This window comes from Tupaia chinensis, unplaced genomic scaffold, assembly GCF_000334495.1.
Source record: "Tupaia chinensis unplaced genomic scaffold, TupChi_1.0 Scaffold000144_1, whole genome shotgun sequence".
Classification (NCBI taxonomy): Eukaryota; Metazoa; Chordata; class Mammalia; order Scandentia; family Tupaiidae; genus Tupaia; species Tupaia belangeri.
This window is the reverse complement of record NW_006159614.1, coordinates 2,053,949-2,077,660: the sequence shown is the minus strand read 5'-3', so window position 1 is coordinate 2,077,660 and position 23,712 is coordinate 2,053,949. Positions and strand designations below refer to the sequence as shown.

At 44.8% G+C, this 23,712-nt stretch overlaps 1 protein-coding gene across 1 annotated transcript in view; it reads right to left on the bottom strand.

The window, feature by feature from the left end:
- UNC5D (unc-5 netrin receptor D) overlaps positions 1–23,712 on the bottom strand; it is a 274,310-nt gene that overhangs the window by 192,292 nt on the left and 58,306 nt on the right. The window contains exon 7 of the mRNA XM_027770563.1: positions 16,969–17,072. Coding sequence (XP_027626364.1) covers positions 16,969–17,072 — 104 coding nt within the window. The remainder of the gene's footprint in view (positions 1–16,968; positions 17,073–23,712) is intronic.

The window sequence follows — 23,712 nt, the reverse complement described above, 5'->3', positions numbered from 1 at the left end:
CACAGGAAAGGATGCTCCCTAGGAGCTCAAGGTGCCCTCACGTGACTGCCTTGGTAGGCTCTTCTGCAGGAAGGGCAATATTTCCACTTTAGGGAAGCCCAAGCATTTTAACGCTCAGTTCTGAAGCTGGGAAGGGGTCTGGAACCCAGGTCGCCTCTTTTCAGCGGGTCGCACTCCCCGTCCGGCTGCACTTTGAAGAGCTGGGAGACCAGGTGTCCATCTGGGATCCAGGCACCCCTCTAACAGAAGCTGAGACCGATGGCCCAGGAAGATCCTGTCTTCGTTTCCACATTCCCTCAGCACGTATGTTCTGGGTGCCTGTCACATGCCAGCTACTTCACAAAGGCCTGATTCAGAGATGACCATGGCCTGAGAGCTGCTGCCCGCAGTGTGACCACAGGCCAGCAGGCGTGTGTTAACATCGATAAGCTGAGCACCAATTCCTGAGCACCTGCTCTGAGGGGCCTAGGGTGAGGTGCCACATACAGAGCGAGACTCTGAATTCCGGGGGCAAAGACTGCCTTAGGGATTCTCAGCCAGACATGACATCTGAGCCTGCCAGGAGACATTTTTAGTTCACACCAGGAGATGGGAGTGAGTAGTGAGTCTACCAGCACGCAGTGGGTGCTGTAAGATACCCTCCACTGAACAGGGCAGCCCCATAGGGGAATGTCCCCCTCCAGTGTCAGCAGGGTCGGGCGACAGCCTGGGCTGTGTCAGGCTCATTGCGTCCAAGGCAGGGGTGGGTGCTGACCAGCCAGCGGCAGGAAGGAATCACCTTGGACAGCGATCTTTAATTGCCTCCGGAGTGAGGAAGGCGGCAGAAATCAGCAGACTCAGAGATCAAGACTTAGTCATGGGATGCGACTGGGCCCGGTACAACAGCACACTGGAGGTGGATTTCGATTCTAAACAGGACAGAGGAGGCATGCTGGTCCCGGCACCAGGGCTGCAGGGCCAGAGCAGACCCAAGGCATGACGCAGACCTCCTGAGTCAGCCGCTGCCCAGGGCATTGGGGACGGGGACAAGGAGTGTCTGGTGTGAGGAGAAGGCTGTCACAGGGCGCGTCTCAGCCTGAGAACACGAAGGTGCCTGTTCACAGTCACAGCCTCACCACAAGGAGCCTGGGAAGCAGATCCTCGTCACCAAGTAAGACCTCGCCTCGTGGGAGGGATGACAACCCTCACTGCCCTGTATCTACCCGGACGCTGCTTCAGTGACACCCTAGCAACTCGGCCCACCCCAGAAGCCGGGGTTCCCTACCTGCCTTTAACAGATCCGAGTCACTGGTCATGGGTGAGCTCAGTGTGTCCCTAAAATACTGAGGAGCAAGTATTAGCACGAAGGAGCTGCAGGGACCTCCGTGAGGCCACTCCACACAGAGCCAGCGGCACACAGACGTGCTGACACGCAGGTGTTCGACCCTGCACCTGTGGCTCCTTCAGCTCTGAGTCAGGGAAGAGGACGGTGCCGTTAGCTCCCTGTGCAGCCATGCGAGGAACAGGTCACACTCCAGACACAGCAGAGACCCCAGGGACAGGGCCACACTGCCCAGGGCAGGGCACTGTCTCCACTACCTCGCTTTGACAGGGATGGCAGGAAGGCCAGGATGCAGGCTGGTGACACAGCACTCTGCGAGGTGCTATCTAGCGTGGCTTCTGTTAGGAATTTCTTGTTCATGGGACTCTTATGCACATTTGAAATTATTTATAAGTCATTTTTTTTTTAAGTTTCAGTGATGACACGATAACATCGCATCTATTTAAAACTTTCCACCAGCTTCCTAGTTGCAATCTACTGGCTCCTTGGAATAAAAATTAATGTGGACATTGAAAAAACAGAAGAATGAACCTGGCTGTCCTGCCCCCACTGCGATGCAGACTCCTCAGTGGCTACTCACTCCCTGTGCGTGAGACATGCAGGCTTTCAGCACCAGACACAGCGCCCGGTGCTCTGGCTCCCGGTGATTTTGAGCCTCCCTCAATTATCCCGCTTGTCCTTGAGGCTCTCTCGGATGAAATGTGCTGTGTTTCCTGGTCCGCCTGCGTGCTTTGACCACACTGATCCCGCTCCTGAGTGTTCACTGTCACCTCCCACCATGGTGCTCTCCGATTCGCCCTTCAGAAACCCGTAGGGAACTGTTCTCTGAGAAGTCTTAGCTGGCCACCCTTGCTAACAGAAATAATCACGCTCCTTCTGATTTATTGTTAGTATTGATACAGGTAGCATACTCTATTTTAGGAGAAAAAAATGTTTATTTCATTTTTGGGAAACTTAAGCTTGTCAGAAATAGACAGCATCTCATGTTTTGCTGTATGTGGCAACGTGAAGTCATTTATGAAATGAAATCTGCAGTAAAATATTAAAGCTATGTAGACCAAGCAGGAGCCAGTCCATGGCTTGTCTTTGAACCATGCTCTGACACCACCTATGACCAGTGCCGACCGGAGGCAGAGGGTGGAGGGGGACACAGGGAGGATGGACGTCAGACCAGGCGCGCCCCTTCTTGACCCTCGGCTTCCTCCTTACCAGTTTCACGGTAACAGATGACGGGAGCCAGCATCAGGTTGTTCAGAGGTCTGGGCTCTGCAGTTAGAGAAAACTAGGCCCCTGCCATCTGAGCAATTTTGGGGAGTTACTTGACCTACACCTCAAAAATCACATCTGTAAAAAAACCGGATAGTATGTAATTCGGCTGGTGTACTATAACAGGATGCCATCAGTGAGGGCCTAGCAGAGAGCCTGGTGTGGCCCCCATACACAGCAGCCACAGGGATGATCTTTAACTGGGACGCCATCATGCTGGGTGGCCACAATCAAATGAGGTCGATTCGGTAGTGTCTGCTTCTACTCCAAAGTCTTTTCTCCCTATAGCGCTGTTGTTCTTTTTTGTGCTTCTTAGGTTTCCTTTTTCCCCAGGGGTGACAGATGGAGAGAAGCATCCTCAACAGAATTTCCACTGGGGTTCCCACTGCTATCCCCCACCAGGCTCCCCAGTCAGCCAGGATCATGTGTACAGGTGCACCAGGTCACTGAACCCACAGTCTTACATATGGACCCAGCTTCATGTTACTATACCATCAAGCCAGCTCGTTATTTCCTTATCTATTATTCCACGACACCTCCATAGCACTAATTTATCTTGTCTGTTATTTGAGTGAGCTAATTCAAAATCAGAATGTATTGAAGCCAACCTGTGGCATGGTGGTTAAGGCAGCTGGATCCCACATGGCTGAATACACGGTTCCAACCCCAGTACCACTGGATTGAAAACATGCCAGGTGTGTGTGTGTGCTCATAAAAATCTCACTAGGGGGCAGAGATAGGGCAGAAGTGATTGCACCATGACCACGTACCATGGTGGAGCATTCTTTCTTGGATCAGTCTGTGGTGTGGTGGTTAAGGTGGCTGATTCCTCATGGCTGACTGCATGGTTTAAGTCTCAGAACAGGTGGCTGAAAAATATGCTGGGCACATATGTGTGTGCATGTGCAAAATCCTGACAGGAAGGAGAAATGGAAGAGAAGGGATTGCAGTGTAACCATTCCCTACTGTGGGCATTTTCCCAACTCCTCTCCTCTCCTCTTCTCTCTTTCTTTCTCTCTCTCTCTCTCTCTCTCTCTCTCTATCTATCTAAAAAGCACATGTGCTCTCTGGCAAATTAAAAAACAAAAGTGACTTCTAAGAGGGCACACATTTCCAGAGATGTATACAATGCCTATCACCATGTAAAACTCTTATTAAATTTCCCCAGGTCCTGTAATGAAGGCATCTCATGCAGTACCTAGACAGCAATGTGGAAAGACTACATTGACCAGGCAGCCCCCGCATCTAACTGACACCTCAGAACAGCTGCTTCCGTCCAGTTCTGGCAGCGTCACACAGGTCTGTTCTTTGTTTCCTGCAGGACATGCCATAGCTGCCTCTGGAAGGTGATCCCCAGATAATGCTGTTGAGCCAGCACAGGAGCCGCCAGCCTGACATCCCTGTGCACAGAAACCACAGTTGAAGCCATCACTTGTAACTACCAAGGGCCAGGGCTGGCAGTCCATGAAGAAGGAGGAATATTTCACATGGTTAATAAATACATCCATGGAGAGACTCTGTTAGGAGGAGTGACAGCCAGGTCTGTAAGCCAATACTGAATCAACAATTAAAAGAACAGTTCCAATTCAGTTAAGCCAGAGCCAAGAGAGACTCAGTTATATTTAAATCAAAATTCACCACAGCAGGGGATTATCAGCTGTTCACTCTGAATGTTGGATGTTCTTCCTGGAAGCTTAACTGATATAACCAAGTGCATTTGAGTTGTGTGGGGATGAGCTGTGCAGCTGCTGAGCCAGCTGATGTGCCTGTGATCTGTGGGTAGAAGCCACCGCGATTTGCAGAGACCAAAGCCCTGGGAGTTTCAATAAGTCACTCTCTCACTCAGTGTACTTTCTACACTGCTCTGAGGGAAGATCACAGCTCCTTCGGATTTTGCAGAGTGGAGCATCTTGAGAGCTGAGCAGCACAATGAGGGCCATCTCCACTTCTTTCACAGACACATTCCAGAATGAAGCTCTCTGCAGTCAGAGCAGCTGGGTGCATCTCAATCGTACCTGCAGGCCAGTGCTTATTCTGCAGGTCTCTAAACCACCCATGAAGGAAAATTGGACATGCTCTATTTTACTAGCAGTTATGTAAAAAATTGTCCATGGAGCTAGTGCACGTTTCAGTCACCCATCATGAACTAAAAATGAACGGTACTGCAGAAGATGGCATGTCTTCCCGAATAGAATACACAGACAGAAAGTACGATTTGGGATCAAGGCAAGGCATTAGCAGGAGAAGCTGCTGTTGAAGTGGTTCTGGGTGTCGTTCACTGCTATTTTAATAAGCTCTACCCAAAGAAAACAAAGGCAGTCTACACTTCTAAGTGAGGCAGGATGGTGTGTGGTGAGCTGCATGGAAACATTAAAATCCATGCTGTCTCAGCAGGACTGGGACAGAGTTCTTGATTCATGCCCACGGAACATTACTGCTGAATTACAGATCCACAGCTCTTTATGGGGAGGCCTCCCAGACTGCTTTTCCTTCTGCATAATTCACGATATAAAGACTGTTTATTGCTGCTAAATTGCGTAAGAAGGCATAGGACAGGGAAATAGCCCTCTGCCTTCATTATGTTAATTTAGAAATCACACATTTCCCTTTCTTATGTGTGGTTTCTTAAAAACAATGGATCATGCTGGTTGACTGATGGCTGGCCTTCTGAATTTTTTCCTCCAAACTGCCTTTCCTCTTGATCCATTTCTTCTTCTCCCAATTTGAGAAATCGTAAGCACCATATGCAAATGTTATATTTATGAAAAACAATGGGTCGGTACAGAATAAAGGGTGCAATTTCCCACAAGGAAAAAAGGCATGGAGAGGAGAGGAAGGAGGAGGGCGAGACTGTCCGTGGTGCATCCCCACCCCATCAGCACCTGTGCAGGCCTCGCTGGCACTCCGAAATCCTGCCCCACCCTCTTTACAATTCCAATGCAGTGCAGATTCCAAGGCCATCAAATGTAGGGTTAACTGTAATTACGGAGCAAGAGAGCTCAGACTTGAATCAGAGGCAGGGCGACCAAGAGGAGGCCAAGCAGGCAGCTCGGATGTGCCCCAGCACACTCTCACCTTGCCCTGCCTCACTCGTTACGCTCAGCTGTGTTCAGGTGGGAGGAGATGGTGAGTGGATGGAGGGCAGGCGAGCCGTGTGACCCCTCATGCACTGCCTCACCAGAGAGAGTAGAGACCAGGCCCTGATCCAACTGTGGTGGAGCAGGAGGCGGCAAGCTGCTACGTAACCTTGGAGCCACATGGAAGACCCGGGTCAGGATGTCAGGTGAGAGGGAAACATGCCAGGGGCACGTGTGTGCATGCATGACCCTGACTGGCTAGAAGGCTGGGGAATAATTACGTGTGACAAAACTCTGTCCAGAGTGCCTATCTGTGTGTCTGGCTCTCTCCTCCCACTCAGGAAACAAATAAATAAGCTAAGAGAGAGAACGGGTTCTGAAGCGAGAATGTGTAGGTTCAAATATTGAGTCAGGGGCCCAGCAGGTGTATTGGTTAGGTTGCTGGACTCCCATGTAGTTCACCATGGTTCGAGTCCTAGACCGTGAACCGTGCCGAATCCTGGACCTGGCAATTTGAAACTCACACTGAGCACATGTGCATACATGCCCAAAATCCCGAGAGGAGAATGGGGGTGTGGTCATCCTCCCGGAGGCTGATCTCTCCCTTTCTGTCTCTCTGTCTCTTCCTGTCTCTCCGGTGAGCACATACACCCTATAGCAATCTCTCTTAAAACAAAATGAACGACTGGGTTAGGAGTTCAGTACCTGCACCACTGAGTAAGGTGCTCCACCTCGGTTTCCCTTATTTATAAAAATAGCGTCTGCCTGTCTCTGAGGGGTGCTGGGAGGGTGCCGTGGCCTGTCTTTGGCATAGAGAACCTATATCATGCATGTGAGTCGCTGGTGGTTTCTCAAAGAATACATGCATTAAATAGGTGATTCTGCTAAAGACAGTGCAGCATGCACCTACTAGGCCTGGTGGGGTGAGGAGCTAGTGAGTGAACATCTATGAAAACGTTTATCCACCACCCAGTGGTATTCAAATGAAAGGCTTATTACTCCTGTGGATGCACCCCTCAGAAGTCGGGTGAGCATCCATCCACTGAATCACAAGGTTTCCGAGAGACCTCCTGTGTTTGCAGATGGGTTAGGTGTGAGGAAGGACACTGAAAACCATGATTTGCATTTCCCCTCCTGAAAGGAATTACCTTGAGGAAATTTAACACACAGGCATGAAAAGTTAAACACAAGAGGCGGATAAAAAGCAAAATGATTAACGGACACACAAAAAAAGTTATCTGTTGATGATTATGTGTACGGGAATACCATCGACTAGATTAGGATGCAGTATATTCATGCTGGGAAAAATAATTTTTTTTTAAAAAAAGAAAGAAAATAAAGTTAAATACCAGAGTAAGAAGAAAAAAGTAGTTCACCATGGTTCGAGTCCTAGACCGTGAACCGTGCCGAATCCTGGACCTGGCAATTTGAAACTCACACTGAGCACATGTGCATACATGCCCAAAATCCCGAGAGGAGAATGGGGGTGTGGTCATCCTCCCGGAGGCTGATCTCTCCCTTTCTGTCTCTCTGTCTCTTCCTGTCTCTCCGGTGAGCACATACACCCTATAGCAATCTCTCTTAAAACAAAATGAACGACTGGGTTAGGAGTTCAGTACCTGCACCACTGAGTAAGGTGCTCCACCTCGGTTTCCCTTATTTATAAAAATAGCGTCTGCCTGTCTCTGAGGGGTGCTGGGAGGGTGCCGTGGCCTGTCTTTGGCATAGAGAACCTATATCATGCATGTGAGTCGCTGGTGGTTTCTCAAAGAATACATGCATTAAATAGGTGATTCTGCTAAAGACAGTGCAGCATGCACCTACTAGGCCTGGTGGGGTGAGGAGCTAGTGAGTGAACATCTATGAAAACGTTTATCCACCACCCAGTGGTATTCAAATGAAAGGCTTATTACTCCTGTGGATGCACCCCTCAGAAGTCGGGTGAGCATCCATCCACTGAATCACAAGGTTTCCGAGAGACCTCCTGTGTTTGCAGATGGGTTAGGTGTGAGGAAGGACACTGAAAACCATGATTTGCATTTCCCCTCCTGAAAGGAATTACCTTGAGGAAATTTAACACACAGGCATGAAAAGTTAAACACAAGAGGCGGATAAAAAGCAAAATGATTAACGGACACACAAAAAAAGTTATCTGTTGATGATTATGTGTACGGGAATACCATCGACTAGATTAGGATGCAGTATATTCATGCTGGGAAAAATAATTTTTTTTTAAAAAAAGAAAGAAAATAAAGTTAAATACCAGAGTAAGAAGAAAAAAGAATAACATTCTAAGTGCTAAGTGATACATTATAAAAGCCCTCAGGGCAGGAGAACGCTGTCCTGCCCAAGCAGACCACACCAGGTTCATCGGACACAAGGGAATGCCCCTTGTTCCAAATGCCTGGGAACAGAGCAGTTGCAGGTTTTTCAACTATTTTCAGATTTTTGAATATTTGCAAAAATACTTTATGAGATATCTTGGGGATGGGACCTGCGTCGAAACACAAGTTCATTTCCATGTCATGAACCCTTGGATGCAGAACCTGGAGGTAATTTTATGTATTAATTTTGTGTTGCAGCATTCTGAGGGTGGCCTTTCACAGGTGTGGAATTTTCCTGTAGGTATGTGAAAAAACTCAGCATTTTGGAACATTTATGTTTTCAGATCTTTGGATTAGGGATGCTCCATCTGTATTTCTTAGGAGAGAAGAGGGTCACCTGGACCGGCAGAGAAGAACCCGGGGCCTGACAGACTCGGACGGGAGGCTGCAGATGGAGGGAGGAGGACGAGAGCACCCCCAGTGAGGGGAAGCAAGGGCTAGACATGCCATCCTCAGGGAGGAGAGCCTGAGCACCAGCTGACGGCAGCATGACCGAGGCCCAGGGCCGAGCAAAGACAAAGAAGACATGTAGCCAAGCCGTCGCCATCTTGTCTCTGGTTCCAAAACGGAATTCTAACTTCCATGCTCCAGGCCTTCCACGAATGCAGAAGATAGAAGGTAAATGAACCCAAATCAAGGACTTCAGACATTCCCTCCTCTTCCTCAGAAAGGAAATAGAGCTTCCCAGCTAAGGACGAAGCCAGATAGTCTGATAACAGGATTACTTGGGAACCGGCATTAAGGACCCGTGTGCTAGGCTGCACAACCACTTTTTAAATAACTTTTATAACCTCATTTCCCCATCCCTCTTATGATAGCTAATTTTTTTCTTTTTTTTTGGGGGGGGGGGAGAGATTTTCACTGTAGGGCGCGTGCGCTCGCCAGACAGACAGAGACCTAGAGAACACAAGGAAGAAATCACCCCCGATGGCTCTCTCCTCCCACTCAGGAAACAAATAAATAAGCTAAGAGAGAGAACGGGTTCTGAAGCGAGAATGTGTAGGTTCAAATATTGAGTCAGGGGCCCAGCAGGTGTATTGGTTAGGTTGCTGGACTCCCATGTAGTTCACCATGGTTCGAGTCCTAGACCGTGAACCGTGCCGAATCCTGGACCTGGCAATTTGAAACTCACACTGAGCACATGTGCATACATGCCCAAAATCCCGAGAGGAGAATGGGGGTGTGGTCATCCTCCCGGAGGCTGATCTCTCCCTTTCTGTCTCTCTGTCTCTTCCTGTCTCTCCGGTGAGCACATACACCCTATAGCAATCTCTCTTAAAACAAAATGAACGACTGGGTTAGGAGTTCAGTACCTGCACCACTGAGTAAGGTGCTCCACCTCGGTTTCCCTTATTTATAAAAATAGCGTCTGCCTGTCTCTGAGGGGTGCTGGGAGGGTGCCGTGGCCTGTCTTTGGCATAGAGAACCTATATCATGCATGTGAGTCGCTGGTGGTTTCTCAAAGAATACATGCATTAAATAGGTGATTCTGCTAAAGACAGTGCAGCATGCACCTACTAGGCCTGGTGGGGTGAGGAGCTAGTGAGTGAACATCTATGAAAACGTTTATCCACCACCCAGTGGTATTCAAATGAAAGGCTTATTACTCCTGTGGATGCACCCCTCAGAAGTCGGGTGAGCATCCATCCACTGAATCACAAGGTTTCCGAGAGACCTCCTGTGTTTGCAGATGGGTTAGGTGTGAGGAAGGACACTGAAAACCATGATTTGCATTTCCCCTCCTGAAAGGAATTACCTTGAGGAAATTTAACACACAGGCATGAAAAGTTAAACACAAGAGGCGGATAAAAAGCAAAATGATTAACGGACACACAAAAAAAGTTATCTGTTGATGATTATGTGTACGGGAATACCATCGACTAGATTAGGATGCAGTATATTCATGCTGGGAAAAATAATTTTTTTTTAAAAAAAGAAAGAAAATAAAGTTAAATACCAGAGCAAGAAGAAAAAAGAATAACATTCTAAGTGCTAAGTGATACATTATAAAAGCCCTCAGGGCAGGAGAACGCTGTCCTGCCCAAGCAGACCACACCAGGTTCATCGGACACAAGGGAATGCCCCTTGTTCCAAATGCCTGGGAACAGAGCAGTTGCAGGTTTTTCAACTATTTTCAGATTTTTGAATATTTGCAAAAATACTTTATGAGATATCTTGGGGATGGGACCTGCGTCGAAACACAAGTTCATTTCCATGTCATGAACCCTTGGATGCAGAGCCTGGAGGTAATTTTATGTATTAATTTTGTGTTGCAGCATTCTGAGGGTGGCCTTTCACAGGTGTGGAATTTTCCTGTAGCCATCCTCAGGGAGGAGAGCCTGAGCACCAGCTGACGGCAGCATGACCGAGGCCCAGGGCCGAGCAAAGACAAAGAAGACATGCAGCCAAGCCGTTGCCATCTTGTCTCTGGTTCCAAAACGGAATTCTAACTTCCATGCTCCAGGCCTTCCACGAATGCAGAAGATAGAAGGTAAATGAACCCAAATCAAGGACTTCAGACATTCCCTCCTCTTCCTCAGAAAGGAAATAGAGCTTCCCAGCTAAGGACGAAGCCAGATAGTCTGATAACAGGATTACTTGGGAACCGGCATTAAGGACCCGTGTGCTAGGCTGCACAACCACTTTTTAAATAACTTTTATAACCTCATTTCCCCATCCCTCTTATGATAGCTAATTTTTTTCTTTTTTTTTTGGGGGGGGGGCAGAAACATTTTCAGAGAAGTAATTTACTAGCACCTAATCACTAGTATTTAACCACTTGGACATTCCCTTTTTTAGAGTCCATTAGATTTCTATTACAGCATTATCCATTTTAATCCAACGTGGTTTTCTGCAGAGGACTGCGTTGTCAGTCTCCTCAATGCAAAGTTTATCTGGACTATTAGACATTCTCTCTGCTTTGGCTGCACCAAATTAGATTAATTATTTATACCTGAGGTCCGCTGCTTCAGAACTTGGGCATCTCACTTAACATTTCTCCAGTGAATTATTAAGGGTCTTATTTTTTAAGTAAAATCCTCATTCCATAGTCTGATTGAGGTTAAACACAATAGCGTAGTGATTCTTGTATTAAACCGTCCAATGTCATTAGGTTCTCTCTCGGGTTTTATGCCAATGAACACATTTGAAACAAATGCACTTTCATTAAGGATACTCTCACAGGGGAGAAGGGCAAAGGGCTTCTGACTTAAGAACTACCTGGCTTCGGTCTGGACAGAATCATTAAAACAAGGGGTAAGTCACGGGCGGTATGTGGGTTCTGCTGTCTATACATCAGGAATAATTAGATATATGGAAGCAGTCTGAAGGGCCTTCTAGCCCCCATCCTTATTTTACAGGTAAAGAGAAAGAGATTAACACCCTACAATAAACCCTTAGCTCTTAAGAGACTCGCTTTCTTCCAACAGCCACTTTCAGCTATTCGTCGAAGGAATTCTTGAAGTAAGAAGACATGGAGGATATACCAAAGCGACCAGAGTACTTTGGTGCAAACCACAAAGTTTGCTCTAGCTGGTTATTTTAAAAAAGGACTTTATTGGGACCAGCAGTTAGCATGATGGCTATGTCGCTGGACTCCCATGTAGTCAACCGCGGTTCGAGTCCCGGACCGAGTGGCTTAAACTCACTCTGGGCATGTATGTGTGCGTGCCCAAGATCCCAAGAGGAGAATGGAGGAGAAGGGATTGCAGCATGGCCATCCTCCCTGGGGGGTGATTTCTCGCTTTCTGTCTCTGTCTCTCTCTCTCTGTCTGGCGAGTGCACGCGCCCTACAGCAAAATCCTCTCCAAAAAAAGAAAAAAAAAAAGGACTTTATTAAAAACTATTAATACTACACAGACTTTCAAAAGGACTCAAGAGCCAGGCTAGACTGCTAATGCAGCCAGAAGGATGTGAAAACATATCACACAAAAACTCATTGTTAGCACTACCCACAGTTCAAAACCGAACACGCAGCCCACAAACACAAGACTCGGAGAAAAGCCAGTTCTCTGGGTATCCAGAAGGGCTAGCTACTTCCACCACTGTCCTCTCCACACAAACCCCACCCATGCAGTTCACTTCTCCATCACACCCTGGAGGTGGGTATCTGACTGAAGGGACCTAACCGCAAAGATGACTAGAAAAGTCCACGTTTTGGCTTCTATCTTAGGCAAGGGAGACACAAACTTCTCCATATATTAGAAACATAATGTCTGAGTGGCATCATGCCCATGTGTAGCGAGATTAACAGAACTTCTTGGAATACCCTTGATATCCAGGCTGGCATCAGGAAGGACTGGGAGGAAAATGATCTCCTCTCTCTAGCCTTCCCACCCCCTCACCACCGTTGCCCTGTAATGTGGCTTCTAACACTTGCATGATTCCAGAACACTTGATCAAGCAGAAAATATATTCTTTCATTATGTTCCTGGTGATCCATCAATAACAAGACTAGTTCAATGACAAGCGGGAAGAGAACCTTCTCTTTTTCCAAATGTCATGGACTGAGGCCACTGACCTTCTTGAAATTTGTGATTTCTGCACCATCCCGACTCCTTGGTGAGATTAAAAATGAGAACAGTGTCTGGTGTGAAATGTCTCAAGGCTGGAATCTGCCCAGTGATTAGCTTTAGGGCCTTAAGTCTCAAAGACACCGAGTTATTTTGAGTAGGCTGTTTACCTTGATGTGAGCAGAATTAGCCTTAGACACTAAGCCTTTATGGCAAGTTTTATTGTCCAAGGCAAATATAACCTGTTAAGATTTACAGGCTTTATTAACAGCAATAACCATTTTACTGCCAACATCAGTAAATCAGGGTTTATTGAGAACTCTACAATTTTAATCTGTGGAAAACCATTAAAATGTCGGATTTTCATTGGACATAATTTCTAACTTTTATGAAAGATAGATTTTCCATTTAATTGGAGAATATAAAAAAGTGCACCGTGGGATAATGAATTGTTTTGAAAAGAGAAAATTGGTTTTAGCTAAACAACAAGTGTCAAACACTAAAGTTGCTATCTTCAGTTAGAACTGTCCCGAGATTAAAGTTAAAAGTAAGTGTAGATAGGGAACCAGCAGTTAGCGTAATGGCTATGTCGCTGGACTCCCACGTAGTCGACCGCAGTTCGCATCCTGGACCCAGTGGCTTAAAACTCACGCCGGGCGCGTGTGTGTGCATGCCCAAGATCCGGAGAGGAGAATGGAGGAGAAGGGACTGCGGTGTGACCATCCCCCCTGGGGGGGTGATTTCTCGCTTTCTGTCTCTATGTCTCTCTCTGTCTGTCTGGCGAGCGCATGCGCCCTATAGCAAAAACCTCTCCAAAAAAAAAAAAAAAAAGTAAGTGTAGATACAAGGGTGTTCTAATACATCAGTTATTAGGATGAGCGCATGCAGTGTAGAAAAGCTGAGTTATTACTAACCCGCATTTTGGATATTTTGTAAAAAAGTATGTGTGCCCTATTGTCTAAACCTGTGCCCTATATCTAAACCTGTGCCTAAAGAAGTCTGGTGAGAACCTTTGAGTTCATATAACATTTTTCAGAAAGTGCTTTAGTGACATTAATATTATTCATAAGACACTCGTGGTGGTAAGTGAGGTGACAAACATTGATAGTAACTGGCCCCCATCAACCACTCAATTCCTCCGTGTCATCGACTACAAGACAGGGAGACAGGAAACTTTTCGGTAAGCATCTTTGTTCTGTGATGAGCTTGAAAGACAAGAAGAGAGGGTACCAGTAGGTAGGGGGAAAGCCCAGGAGCTTGTAAATTCTTACAGCAAATAAACAGTACTACTCAGGCTTTGATCCCAGATCTCCTTGACTCCAAAAGTTATACTTCTTCCCATCCTGCCACTCTGACAGAGTTCAGTTCTGTTTCCACCATTTCCATGACCTAGGAAGACTAACTGAAATGCAGACATCAGTACACACTTACCAGAGAAAATCTGGGGTCCTTCTTGACAGTGTGAGCTGTCAGAGCCATAGGGAAAGCATTAACTAAACTACAGGTTCCTTTGATATAAGTAGAATTTTTTATCTTTCAACCAATGAGTCCCCAACACCTCCCCTAGCCCTAGGACCCACCATTCTGCTCTCTACTTCTATGAGTTCAACTCTTGTGCATTCCACATCACATAGAATTTGTCACCCTACACCTCATTCATTTCACTGGACATAGTATCCTCTGAGTTCATCCACACTTTTACAAATGAAAGATTTTCCTTCTATTTTCCAGTATAAATAGTATTCCATTGTGTACAGATATCATATTTTCTTCATCTATTCACCATTCATGGACAGCTAGGTTGATTCCCTATCTTAGCTATCATGAATAGTGTTCCAAACATGGAAATACACATATTTCTTTGATATACTGATTTCATTCCCAATGATGGGCTTGCTGGATCATATGGTAGTTCTATTTTTAATTTTATGAAGAATATCCAAATGAAATGTCATTGAGGAGTTCATGGAAAAAAAAAACTATGCATGAATTTCCAATTTTCTTTGCACAAAAGAAACTCATCCTTCGCTTCTACTTTACCATGAACTTTCTGAAGTCTTTTTATGCTGTTGTCTATAATGCCTGTACTAATGAACTTCTCATAAAAAATGAACAGAGGTTTGCTTTTCTTTTCATCTTTGTCAGTGCTTGCTATTTTCCATCTTTTTTATAATAGCCATGGGAATAATTATACTGTTGTTTTTGTTTGTTTGTTTGTTTTTGTTCTGGGGATAAAGCAATGAAAAAAATAAACAAAAATTCCCCCCATGAACTAAAATTCCAGTGGGGTAGGCAGAAAATAGCAAAGTTAATGCAGTACACTGACAAGTGAGAAGGAAAATTATAAAGCAGGAAAAATGGGCTCAGAAGCATAGGTGTAGACTGAAGAAGGAAGAGTTTGACAGAGCAGATGATGTACATGCAAACTCTGAAGGAAGAAGAGATAAAATATTTTAACAGCTGGGGCAGAATGTTCCAGCAGAGAGGCCATCACATACGAAAGCTCTGGGGCGGGTGCATGGCTGCTGCATCTGAGGAAGAATGAGGAATTAGTGTGCTGTCAAGGCTGAGGTGCTGAATATCGATAGAAAAGAGAAACTAAGAGTAGGCCCGACTATGTTGGGCTTTGTAGGGCACCATGAAAACAGACTCGTAGCTGAAAACTTTGGAATACTTTGGGAGATTCTGAATAGATTCTTTAAATATGGGTAAAATCTGTGGTAGGTTATTGATCTCAGCCTGATTTTTTTCCTGTCTATAAAATGTTAAAGTTGTGCCAACATTTCAGCTCTCTTACAGTTGTAAAAATTGATTTCCAGACATATAGCATATGTCATATTTTCACAGCCAGATAGCTCATAAAAAATAGGAACTCTGTGCCCATCTCATGGCCTGGTGATTAAGGGAGCCAGATCCCACACGGTCTATTGAGCAGTCTGAATCCTGGGCCTGCTGGTTTGAAAAACATGCTGAGTGCATGTATGTATGTGCCTAAAATCCTGACAGGATGAAGAGATAGAGAAGAAGGGATTATGGCATGACCATATCCCATGGGGGTGGGGTGTGTTTTCCTTCTTTCTCTCTGCCTTTGGTGAATGTAAACCACTTCTGGAAACTAAAAAGAAGAGAGGAGAGGAGAGGAGAGGAGAGGAGAGGAGAGAAATAAATTAACTTTCTTTCCACATCACCCCTCTCTACTGCTGCCAAAGCTGATAGCAGTACCCGGAGCAATGGGGCAGTAGCAGATCAATATCTTTTTCTTGCACATTAAGGAAAAATCTAAAAATAAGCATTTTCTTTTCTAATCATTTTGTATCATGCATGGAGTGTTCACTTTAATTTTCAAGTCCGTTTACTTCATTTCTGTGAACCATTTGAGCTTTGAATAGTGCACACCCAGCGTGCTTTCTGTCTAAATATGCAAGTGTGTGTGTGTGTGTGTTCATTCCCCTTATTTTCTCTCCGCCTTTGTCCTTCCATTACAAAATCCCATAGCAATTTTAACTAAAATGTGAAGCAAAGTATCCTGCCTTTTTTTTTCGTAAGAAAAAAAAAAAAAGCTCTGCTTCTCAGTGAATATATTATACAATGGCTCCAAGGACAGTCTCCCAGCTCCCCTTAGAAGAGCCACAAGCAGACCATCTGCTGCTGAACTCGGGCCTAAGGTTATACATTTATCATTCTATCAAGGATGCCTTGTACTTCCTGGCTTTTCTCCCAACAATAACTATACTATTAGTTTATCAGAACATCTTTTAATAGTGACTAAAAGATTTAAAAGGTCTCTCTGTTACCATGGAGTATTGTCAGTGACAATTATAATAGTATGGTAGAAATTCTAGAAAACGCATTGAGCAAAAACAGTGACTCTGAGTGCTAGACACTTCACTGTGAAGGAGAAGCAACAGGTCAGAGATCCGTGACTTCATCATATTCTTTGTCCCTAATGCCTAAAACATCACAAATGTCCAATCAATGCCTGTTCTACAAACAAAGCATGACTCAACACCAGTGAGATTTGCACTCAGGGCTTTCCTCCTTCTCTGTGTGCCTTCCCATGTGATTCTGCCTGCTAACGCCCACATAGGCTCCACCAGCCAATGTGCACAGTTAAGGTGCTCTGACTCAGGATGGGAGGATGCGCACATGACCCGAGGTCACTAGGAACAAGGACACAGATCCTATCCAGGCCACCCACAAGTACATTGTGTCAACAAGAAAGCAGATGAGAGAAATCATTTTCAAGCCATTTCCTTCTCAATTTTTCCATCACCTTGAGTGACTGGGTTCAGACAGCAAAATATCAGATATGGCTCCCTCCCCTCATCAATGGCCACTCAGGGCTCCATCCTCCTCCTGAGGGGCAGGCTTGGTTCCTCATCACTGATGGACCCAGAAGCCCAGCTTACCTCGGCTGCTGGGACCCCCTCGGGTGGGCGGCAATGCAGCACAATCATGCCTTCGATGGGGACTTCTCTTCCTTGGGGATCTTGTTCAAAGTTTTTCCGCAAATCTGCAAAAAAGCATGAGATCTATGACACTTTGCTCTGGGGCCATTTTATTCACATTTTGTCCAGATACAGCAAAATAGTGAGCCTAATGTCACACAAACAATCTCAGGTTCCAGGGGCTTCAAAATAAAGAGAATTGTTTCTCCAAATGTTCATAAACGGTTTGAAATATACCTTAACAATATTGTTTCTAATGTTCTATATTGATGTGAAGAATTACTGGGGAAGCAGGAAAGAAAAACAACAACAACAACAACAAAAATCTCATTATTTCATGAGTCGTTGCCAGCATTATCTGCTTAGCATCTGATGAAACACTCAGCCTAATAAATTGCCATCCACAGCTATTATGCAGTGGAGATGCACATTTTTTTTTTTAACTGAAGGATGCATTATTAATCCATAACCCCTGTCACTCCCTTACCCCTCTGGGGAGCTCTTGAAGATAGTAATGGAGTGAGATTACTATTAGTCTTTTTATTTGTAACCAGGGAGTAGGGGCAACATTCAACCACAACAAAATCCATAACCTATCCAACCAAATATATAATTTAAAAACACGATGCCCTCCAGTCAAACAGCAATCTGGGTAGTAGTAGTGCCCTTCACGAGGCTCACGGCACTTTGCAAACAAGCTGCACTATTAACCTTTCACACAGGGAAGGGTGACACTTGGAGAGGTTAATTGGCTTGCCAGCAGATGACGGGGAAAGTCCCCAAGCGTCCTGACACCCAGTCTCATGGATAACCAGAAAACCTCCACCGGGAGAAAGACCCACAAGGACAGTTCAGAAAGCCTCATTTGCATCACGTCCTACTCAATCCACCCTGTTTTAAAAAAAGGAGGGGAGGTGGCCTTCATTTCTCTTGAGGGGTGTTAACAATAGGGATCACCTCACAACACAGGGTAATTCTTGTCACTTGAAAGCATGGGAAGCAGAGAAAAGGCAGGTTGTTTACAAGTCTTTCTCCACTTAAAAAAAAAATCCCCCCTCCCTCTCTGACAACGTATTTTTCTTCAAATTGAGTATCTCAAATTACGGGCTGTGGATTTATTGATTTAATTTTCTTCAGTGCTTACAATAACATGAAATATGTTCTCTGTAAAGAGCAGAGCTCCAGAATCAGTTACATCTTTATAAATTGTATAAATACATTAAACTTGCTTTTAGCAAGTCAAAAACACTCAATGAATAACAAGCACAGCAATTCATGTATTCACTTTCCTCTGGATTTCACTCTTAATGCTTTCCCTCCCAGAGACAACCAATGTCTTTTGTCTGGAGCAGCACCATATATCCCGAGGTCTTCAAGAGGACGCATAGACGGCAAAAGGTATCAAGAAGACCTACATGAGAAGCAGGTGGCAGGATTCAGCCTCTCATCCCTCTGCAGCACTCCCTCCCCCCAAGCTGTGAGCTTCCTTCTATTCGAAGTCCAGACATGGCCATGGCCCTTCTGCCTCCAAGTGTGATGAAGGTCTGAGAGTGAACCCCAGAATGAAAATGCACGTTTCCAGCACAGTTCCACAAGTTCTCCTCAGCTGTCCCCAAGGGTTCTCTGAGTCATAACCCCGTCTCCAGATGACTTGGTTACCCTTCAGAGCTTCGCAGTATTGGTCACCCCCAGAATGAAGTGGCTTCAACATAGGCGCTACCAGCTTATCAATGGAGACCCCATGTGCTCTTGTATGGATTTCATTTGGTTTGATTGCCACTTTTTTCTTTATCCTAATCGCTTTGTTTTCTAAAGTCTCAGTGCTGCTCAGTGATGACTGCAGTCTGACAAACGCTAGATCATCTGTATTCAACCGATAAGTACAAAAAAAAAGTGTCTTCTACTTGTAACTTTTTTTTCACAATTGAAAGAGAAAAGGTTATGGATGCTTTGTTTACAGTTATCTTTACACTTCATTGCATTAACTACATTAGCAGGTGAAAAGACAACTAGCACAAAGTCATTTTTCCTCCCCACTTATTGACATGGAGATAAGACAATGGTGTTATTTATTAAGAAAGAATCCCTGAGGAATATCCTGTGGATCCCACACAGGCAGAGTCAGATGGAGGCGAGGAACAAACCAACCCACTGCTCTTTCCAACTGACATTTAAAGCTGCTGGCGAAGTCCCAGTGAGAAGCATAATCACACCCCAATGGGGGAAGAGGATGAAAGGGAACAGGGCGGGGAGCAGTGAGAACAAAAAGGTTGTCATACATGATGCACGAGAGGACTTTGAGAAGTTTGCGGAAAAATGAAATTAAAGTATGAGTTTATTTTGGTGCAAGCAATTTTATTCCCATGCATAGTGCTTTTCATAATATGCTACATCCAGAAATTTCTGGAGACTCCTCACTTCCAGATTCAACAATGGTAAGGACGGTGGTGACAGGTCTTCAAACATTACACCGAGTGTGGGGTCAAAGGGTCACCAGGTCCTGGCCTCTACCTGGTGCTGGTGTTGGGACAGATGCCTAAGGAGGATGAACACGCCAGACACATTCTGATGAGCCTCTGAACATACAGGAAGTTATTAAAATAAACTCTTACACACACAAGTAGAAGCTTCCAACTGGACATACGTGTCTCACCACCAGTCATTCAACTGGATGAATTTCAGCATCTCATTTAAACACTTTTATCACCCATGCTAATTTCAAGGCACGAAAGATTCAGACAGAAAGCCATTCGACTTTTAACAGGATGAAACCATCCCTAGCCATCAAAAAATAATTATAATAAAAATAAGGAGACAAAACAATTGAAATTAAGTGTCTTCCTCTAAAAAGGAGGGGCTTTTTTTTAAGATAATTTCCCATTTAAGTTCTTTAAACTCAAAAGGAAACAGAAACTGAGAATCTAGAGTAAGAAAGTTAAAAATAGGATAACATCTGAGATCAGGAAGCTGCCACGATGAAGGGAAAAACATAACTGCTGAATTAGAAATATGTATATCATGGAGACAGTAAACACCATATTGAGCATTGCAAAAACTGCACCAGCTTAACAGAAGACAGGCATATCAGTCAGAATCCCAGTCAGTAAAGTAGAAAGTACTCCAGCTGCCCCAGCAGAAAATATTTGCTTTTCTTTTTCCATGATAGAGCGTGTGCACACATACGTGCGAATGAGAGAGAAAGCAACTCTCCTCACAGAGTCTGGTCACACTGCGACCCCCCCCCCCCCCCGCCCTTCTCCAATCCACTGGATCTTGCACACTTGTGCGAGTGCTGCTGTATTCCAGGGTGACGGACCGGGATTGAAACCGGGGTCACTGAGTGGGATCTGGTTTCTCTCTCTCATTTTTATTTTTTAAGAATTATTTATTTTGTTTATCATTATTATTATTTCACATGAGTTTTTGCCAGAGAAATACAGGCAGAGAGAGAGAGAGAGAGAGAGTGAGAGCAAACTGCCAGGTCCAGGATTTGAACCGTGGTTGGCCATGTGGGAATTCCAGCACCTTAACCACCACACCACCTGCTGGCCCCAGGGATCTGGTTTCTCTTAAGCATTACTTTAACTCTGTACCTGGGAGCTGGCCAGGAACAGAAAATATTCACAGAAGTGCAGAACTGAAAAGGCCAAGGGCAGGTGGCAGATCCTACCTTAGGGATAGTGAGTGGGAGATGCTGGGTCATTAGAACTGTGAAGCCTGGGGACAGATGAGGGCACAGTGGTGAGACACGGCACTGCAGGGCTGACTCACATGGCAAGGTTCCAGATTCAATTCAGAGATCTCCACAGAGCATGTGCTTGCCCAAGATGCAGAGCTGGTTGAAGCTGGGGGTGGACTATGGCATCAAGACACTGGGGTGGGGCTGTCTGTGTGTTTCTTTTGCTCATGGGAGGATTACATTATGCATTGTCTTTTGAACTTTGAAGCTCAAAGGGGACCCAAATACGCACAGAGCAGGCCCAGTTGATTTGTGCTGGCATCTCGGGAACGTAGAAGAGTGACCCACAGAGTCGACCCAGAATCCGAGGATGGGCACCTGCCAGCCTGGTGCTGGCATCCCAGGGGCACACAGAGGCATCTGGGGAGTACTTAAAGAACAAGCAGAGGGAACCAGCAGTTAGCGTAATGGCTATGTTGCTGGATTCCCACGTAGTCAACCGCGGTTCGTGTCCCGGACCCGGTGGCTTAGAACTCACGCTGGGCACGTGTGTGTGCGTGCCCAAGATCCCGAGAGGAGAATGGAGGAGAAGGGATTGCGGCGTGACCATCCCCCCTGGGGGGTGATTTCTTGCTTTCTGTCTCTCTGTCTCTGTCTGTCTGGCAAGCACACATGCCCTATAGCAAAAACCTCTCAAAAAAAAAAAAAAAAGAAAAAAAGAAAGAACAAGCTGAAATAAGAAGCACCTTCCATTTCTACGACGAAGTAACTACTGGAGTAGCACCAACAGGGACAGAAAAAGAGCAGAAGCCAGTGTCTCTTCTGGCTCTTCCTTACTCCGGGCTCCTTTTGGTGGAATCTTACAGGGAACTAGGTTTGGCTGAGGAGTCCCAGCCCCGGCCTCTTGAATTACAGTCCAGAGGGCTGACAGGGGAGACGGTCGCCCGGCAGCACCTAGGAGCCACACCTGAGAAATGTCCTCTTCCGGAAGGGCCATTAGAAGCATCAACATTTCCTCCTCACTAGGTCCTCCCTCTGAAGGGGGCTCTCTGCCTGAAGCACGTAGCATGGAGCTGCCAGAGCCTGGTGCCATCCCTGGTACAGGACAGGTCCTCAATAAAAACTAAGAGGGATAAATGAGCAAAGAGGAAAGGCATGAAGTGACAGATTGCCAGAAGATGAAAAACAATGAATGCAATGATAATGTGGAGGTAGAAGATACAAGAGGGACGGGTAAAGGACACAAGCAGGAAGAAAATAAACAAAAGCAACTTAATAATGACCATAATCATTCTCTGAGCTGTAAAAAGGTGAGTTTGCAAAACGGTTCATTGGCTATGAAGCATTGTTTTAAACAGAAAACAAAAATCAAGACTTATTCTGGTTGAAGTTGGTAAATTTTAATACAATAATAAAAATAACAACTTTACAAGTTTCTTTGCATAAAGTAAGCACAAAATACTAGTAATAGAACAAATATACTATACCTAGAACTATTTCCCTATATTGTCTAATACAACACTACAACAAATCGAACTTTAGTGGTTTCTGTTGTTTGTTTTGTTTTTAGGGGTAACAAACCCTAGGTGCCTTCTATTTCTAAACAAATAATTACTCATGAAAAATCTAACATGGCCTCAAACATGATCACAGTCGGTCATGTCACTGCCTGAAAATATTACCTTAAAAAAAAACTAACTGAAAATGAATCAAAGTATGGATTAAGTCTTTAAAAGCTGTGACTTTCAAAAAATCTGGAAATGAGCAAAAAAACCATTTAAAAGTTTTAAACTTAAATAACTTTTAGAACTAAATGTTTATGTAAATATCCAAAAAGTCAGGAAAGAGAAAAGCAAATCACAAAGCCCAAAATAACTGAGGACCCTGACTTGAACAACTTGGTCCTGTCCCAGAGCCTCACCAAGCGGGGCTGCAGACGGCGAAGGAGGTGGGAGCTGGAGCCTGGGACCTGTCTGAATTCTGGCAATCCTGCTTAACAGCACCTCGGCTCAGTCAGTGCCCTCCATCCCTCTTGGCCTCTGTTGCCACATACGTGATGTGAGGGCAATTCCTATTACATGTAGTTTCTGTGAGGATCAAATGCTGATATATATAAAGTCCCTCTAAGATACATAACAGGGCTGAGTAAAGGGCACACATATTACTAAATCCTATCATAAAGTTGCGATGATTAAAATGGGCAGTTTTGTCATAAATCAGATACAAAATAATTATAAACTAGAGACACTAACAAAAAAAGAATAATTTTTAATTAATTAATTAATTAATTTTTTGGAGAGGTTTTTGCTACAGGGTGCATGCGCTTACCAGAGAGACAAAGAGAGACAGAGAGACAGAAAATGAGAAATCACCACCCAGGGGAGATGGCCACTCCACAATCCCTTCTCCATTCTCTTCTCGGGATCTTGGGCATGCACGCACACACCCGAAGTGAGTTTAAGCCACCGGATCTGGGACTTGAACCGCGGTCGATTACATGGGAGTCCAGCGACATAGCCATTACACTAACTGCTAGTCCCAAAAAAGAATAATTTAGTATGTGATAAAAGCGATACATAAATTAAGTGAAAATGATATTAGGATGACTAATTGCCCTTTTGGAGAAAAACATAAAATTAGATCTATGTCTTATTTTATAAAAAATTAAATCCCATATTAATAAGAAATACTTTTACATAAAACCACAACAGTACTAAAATGAAATGTTTATTGGATCTTAGGACAAAGAAGGCCTTTCTAAACCTAATATTGAAGAAAGAATCCTTAAGGAAATGGTTGGAAGATATCATTTTGTCAAAATTAAAAAATATTTTTATCCAAAATATTAGAAGCAAAATTATGGCAGAGAGTTAAGAGATCTTACAAAACAAAATGAAAACAATAAATATTAATACCTCCTATAGTATGGATAATGCTTTGTCCCTAAAGGTTCATATTTTGAAATTTTGTTCTCCAATGTAATGGTGTTGGTAGGTGAAACGGCCTTTAAAACATGGCATGTAGGG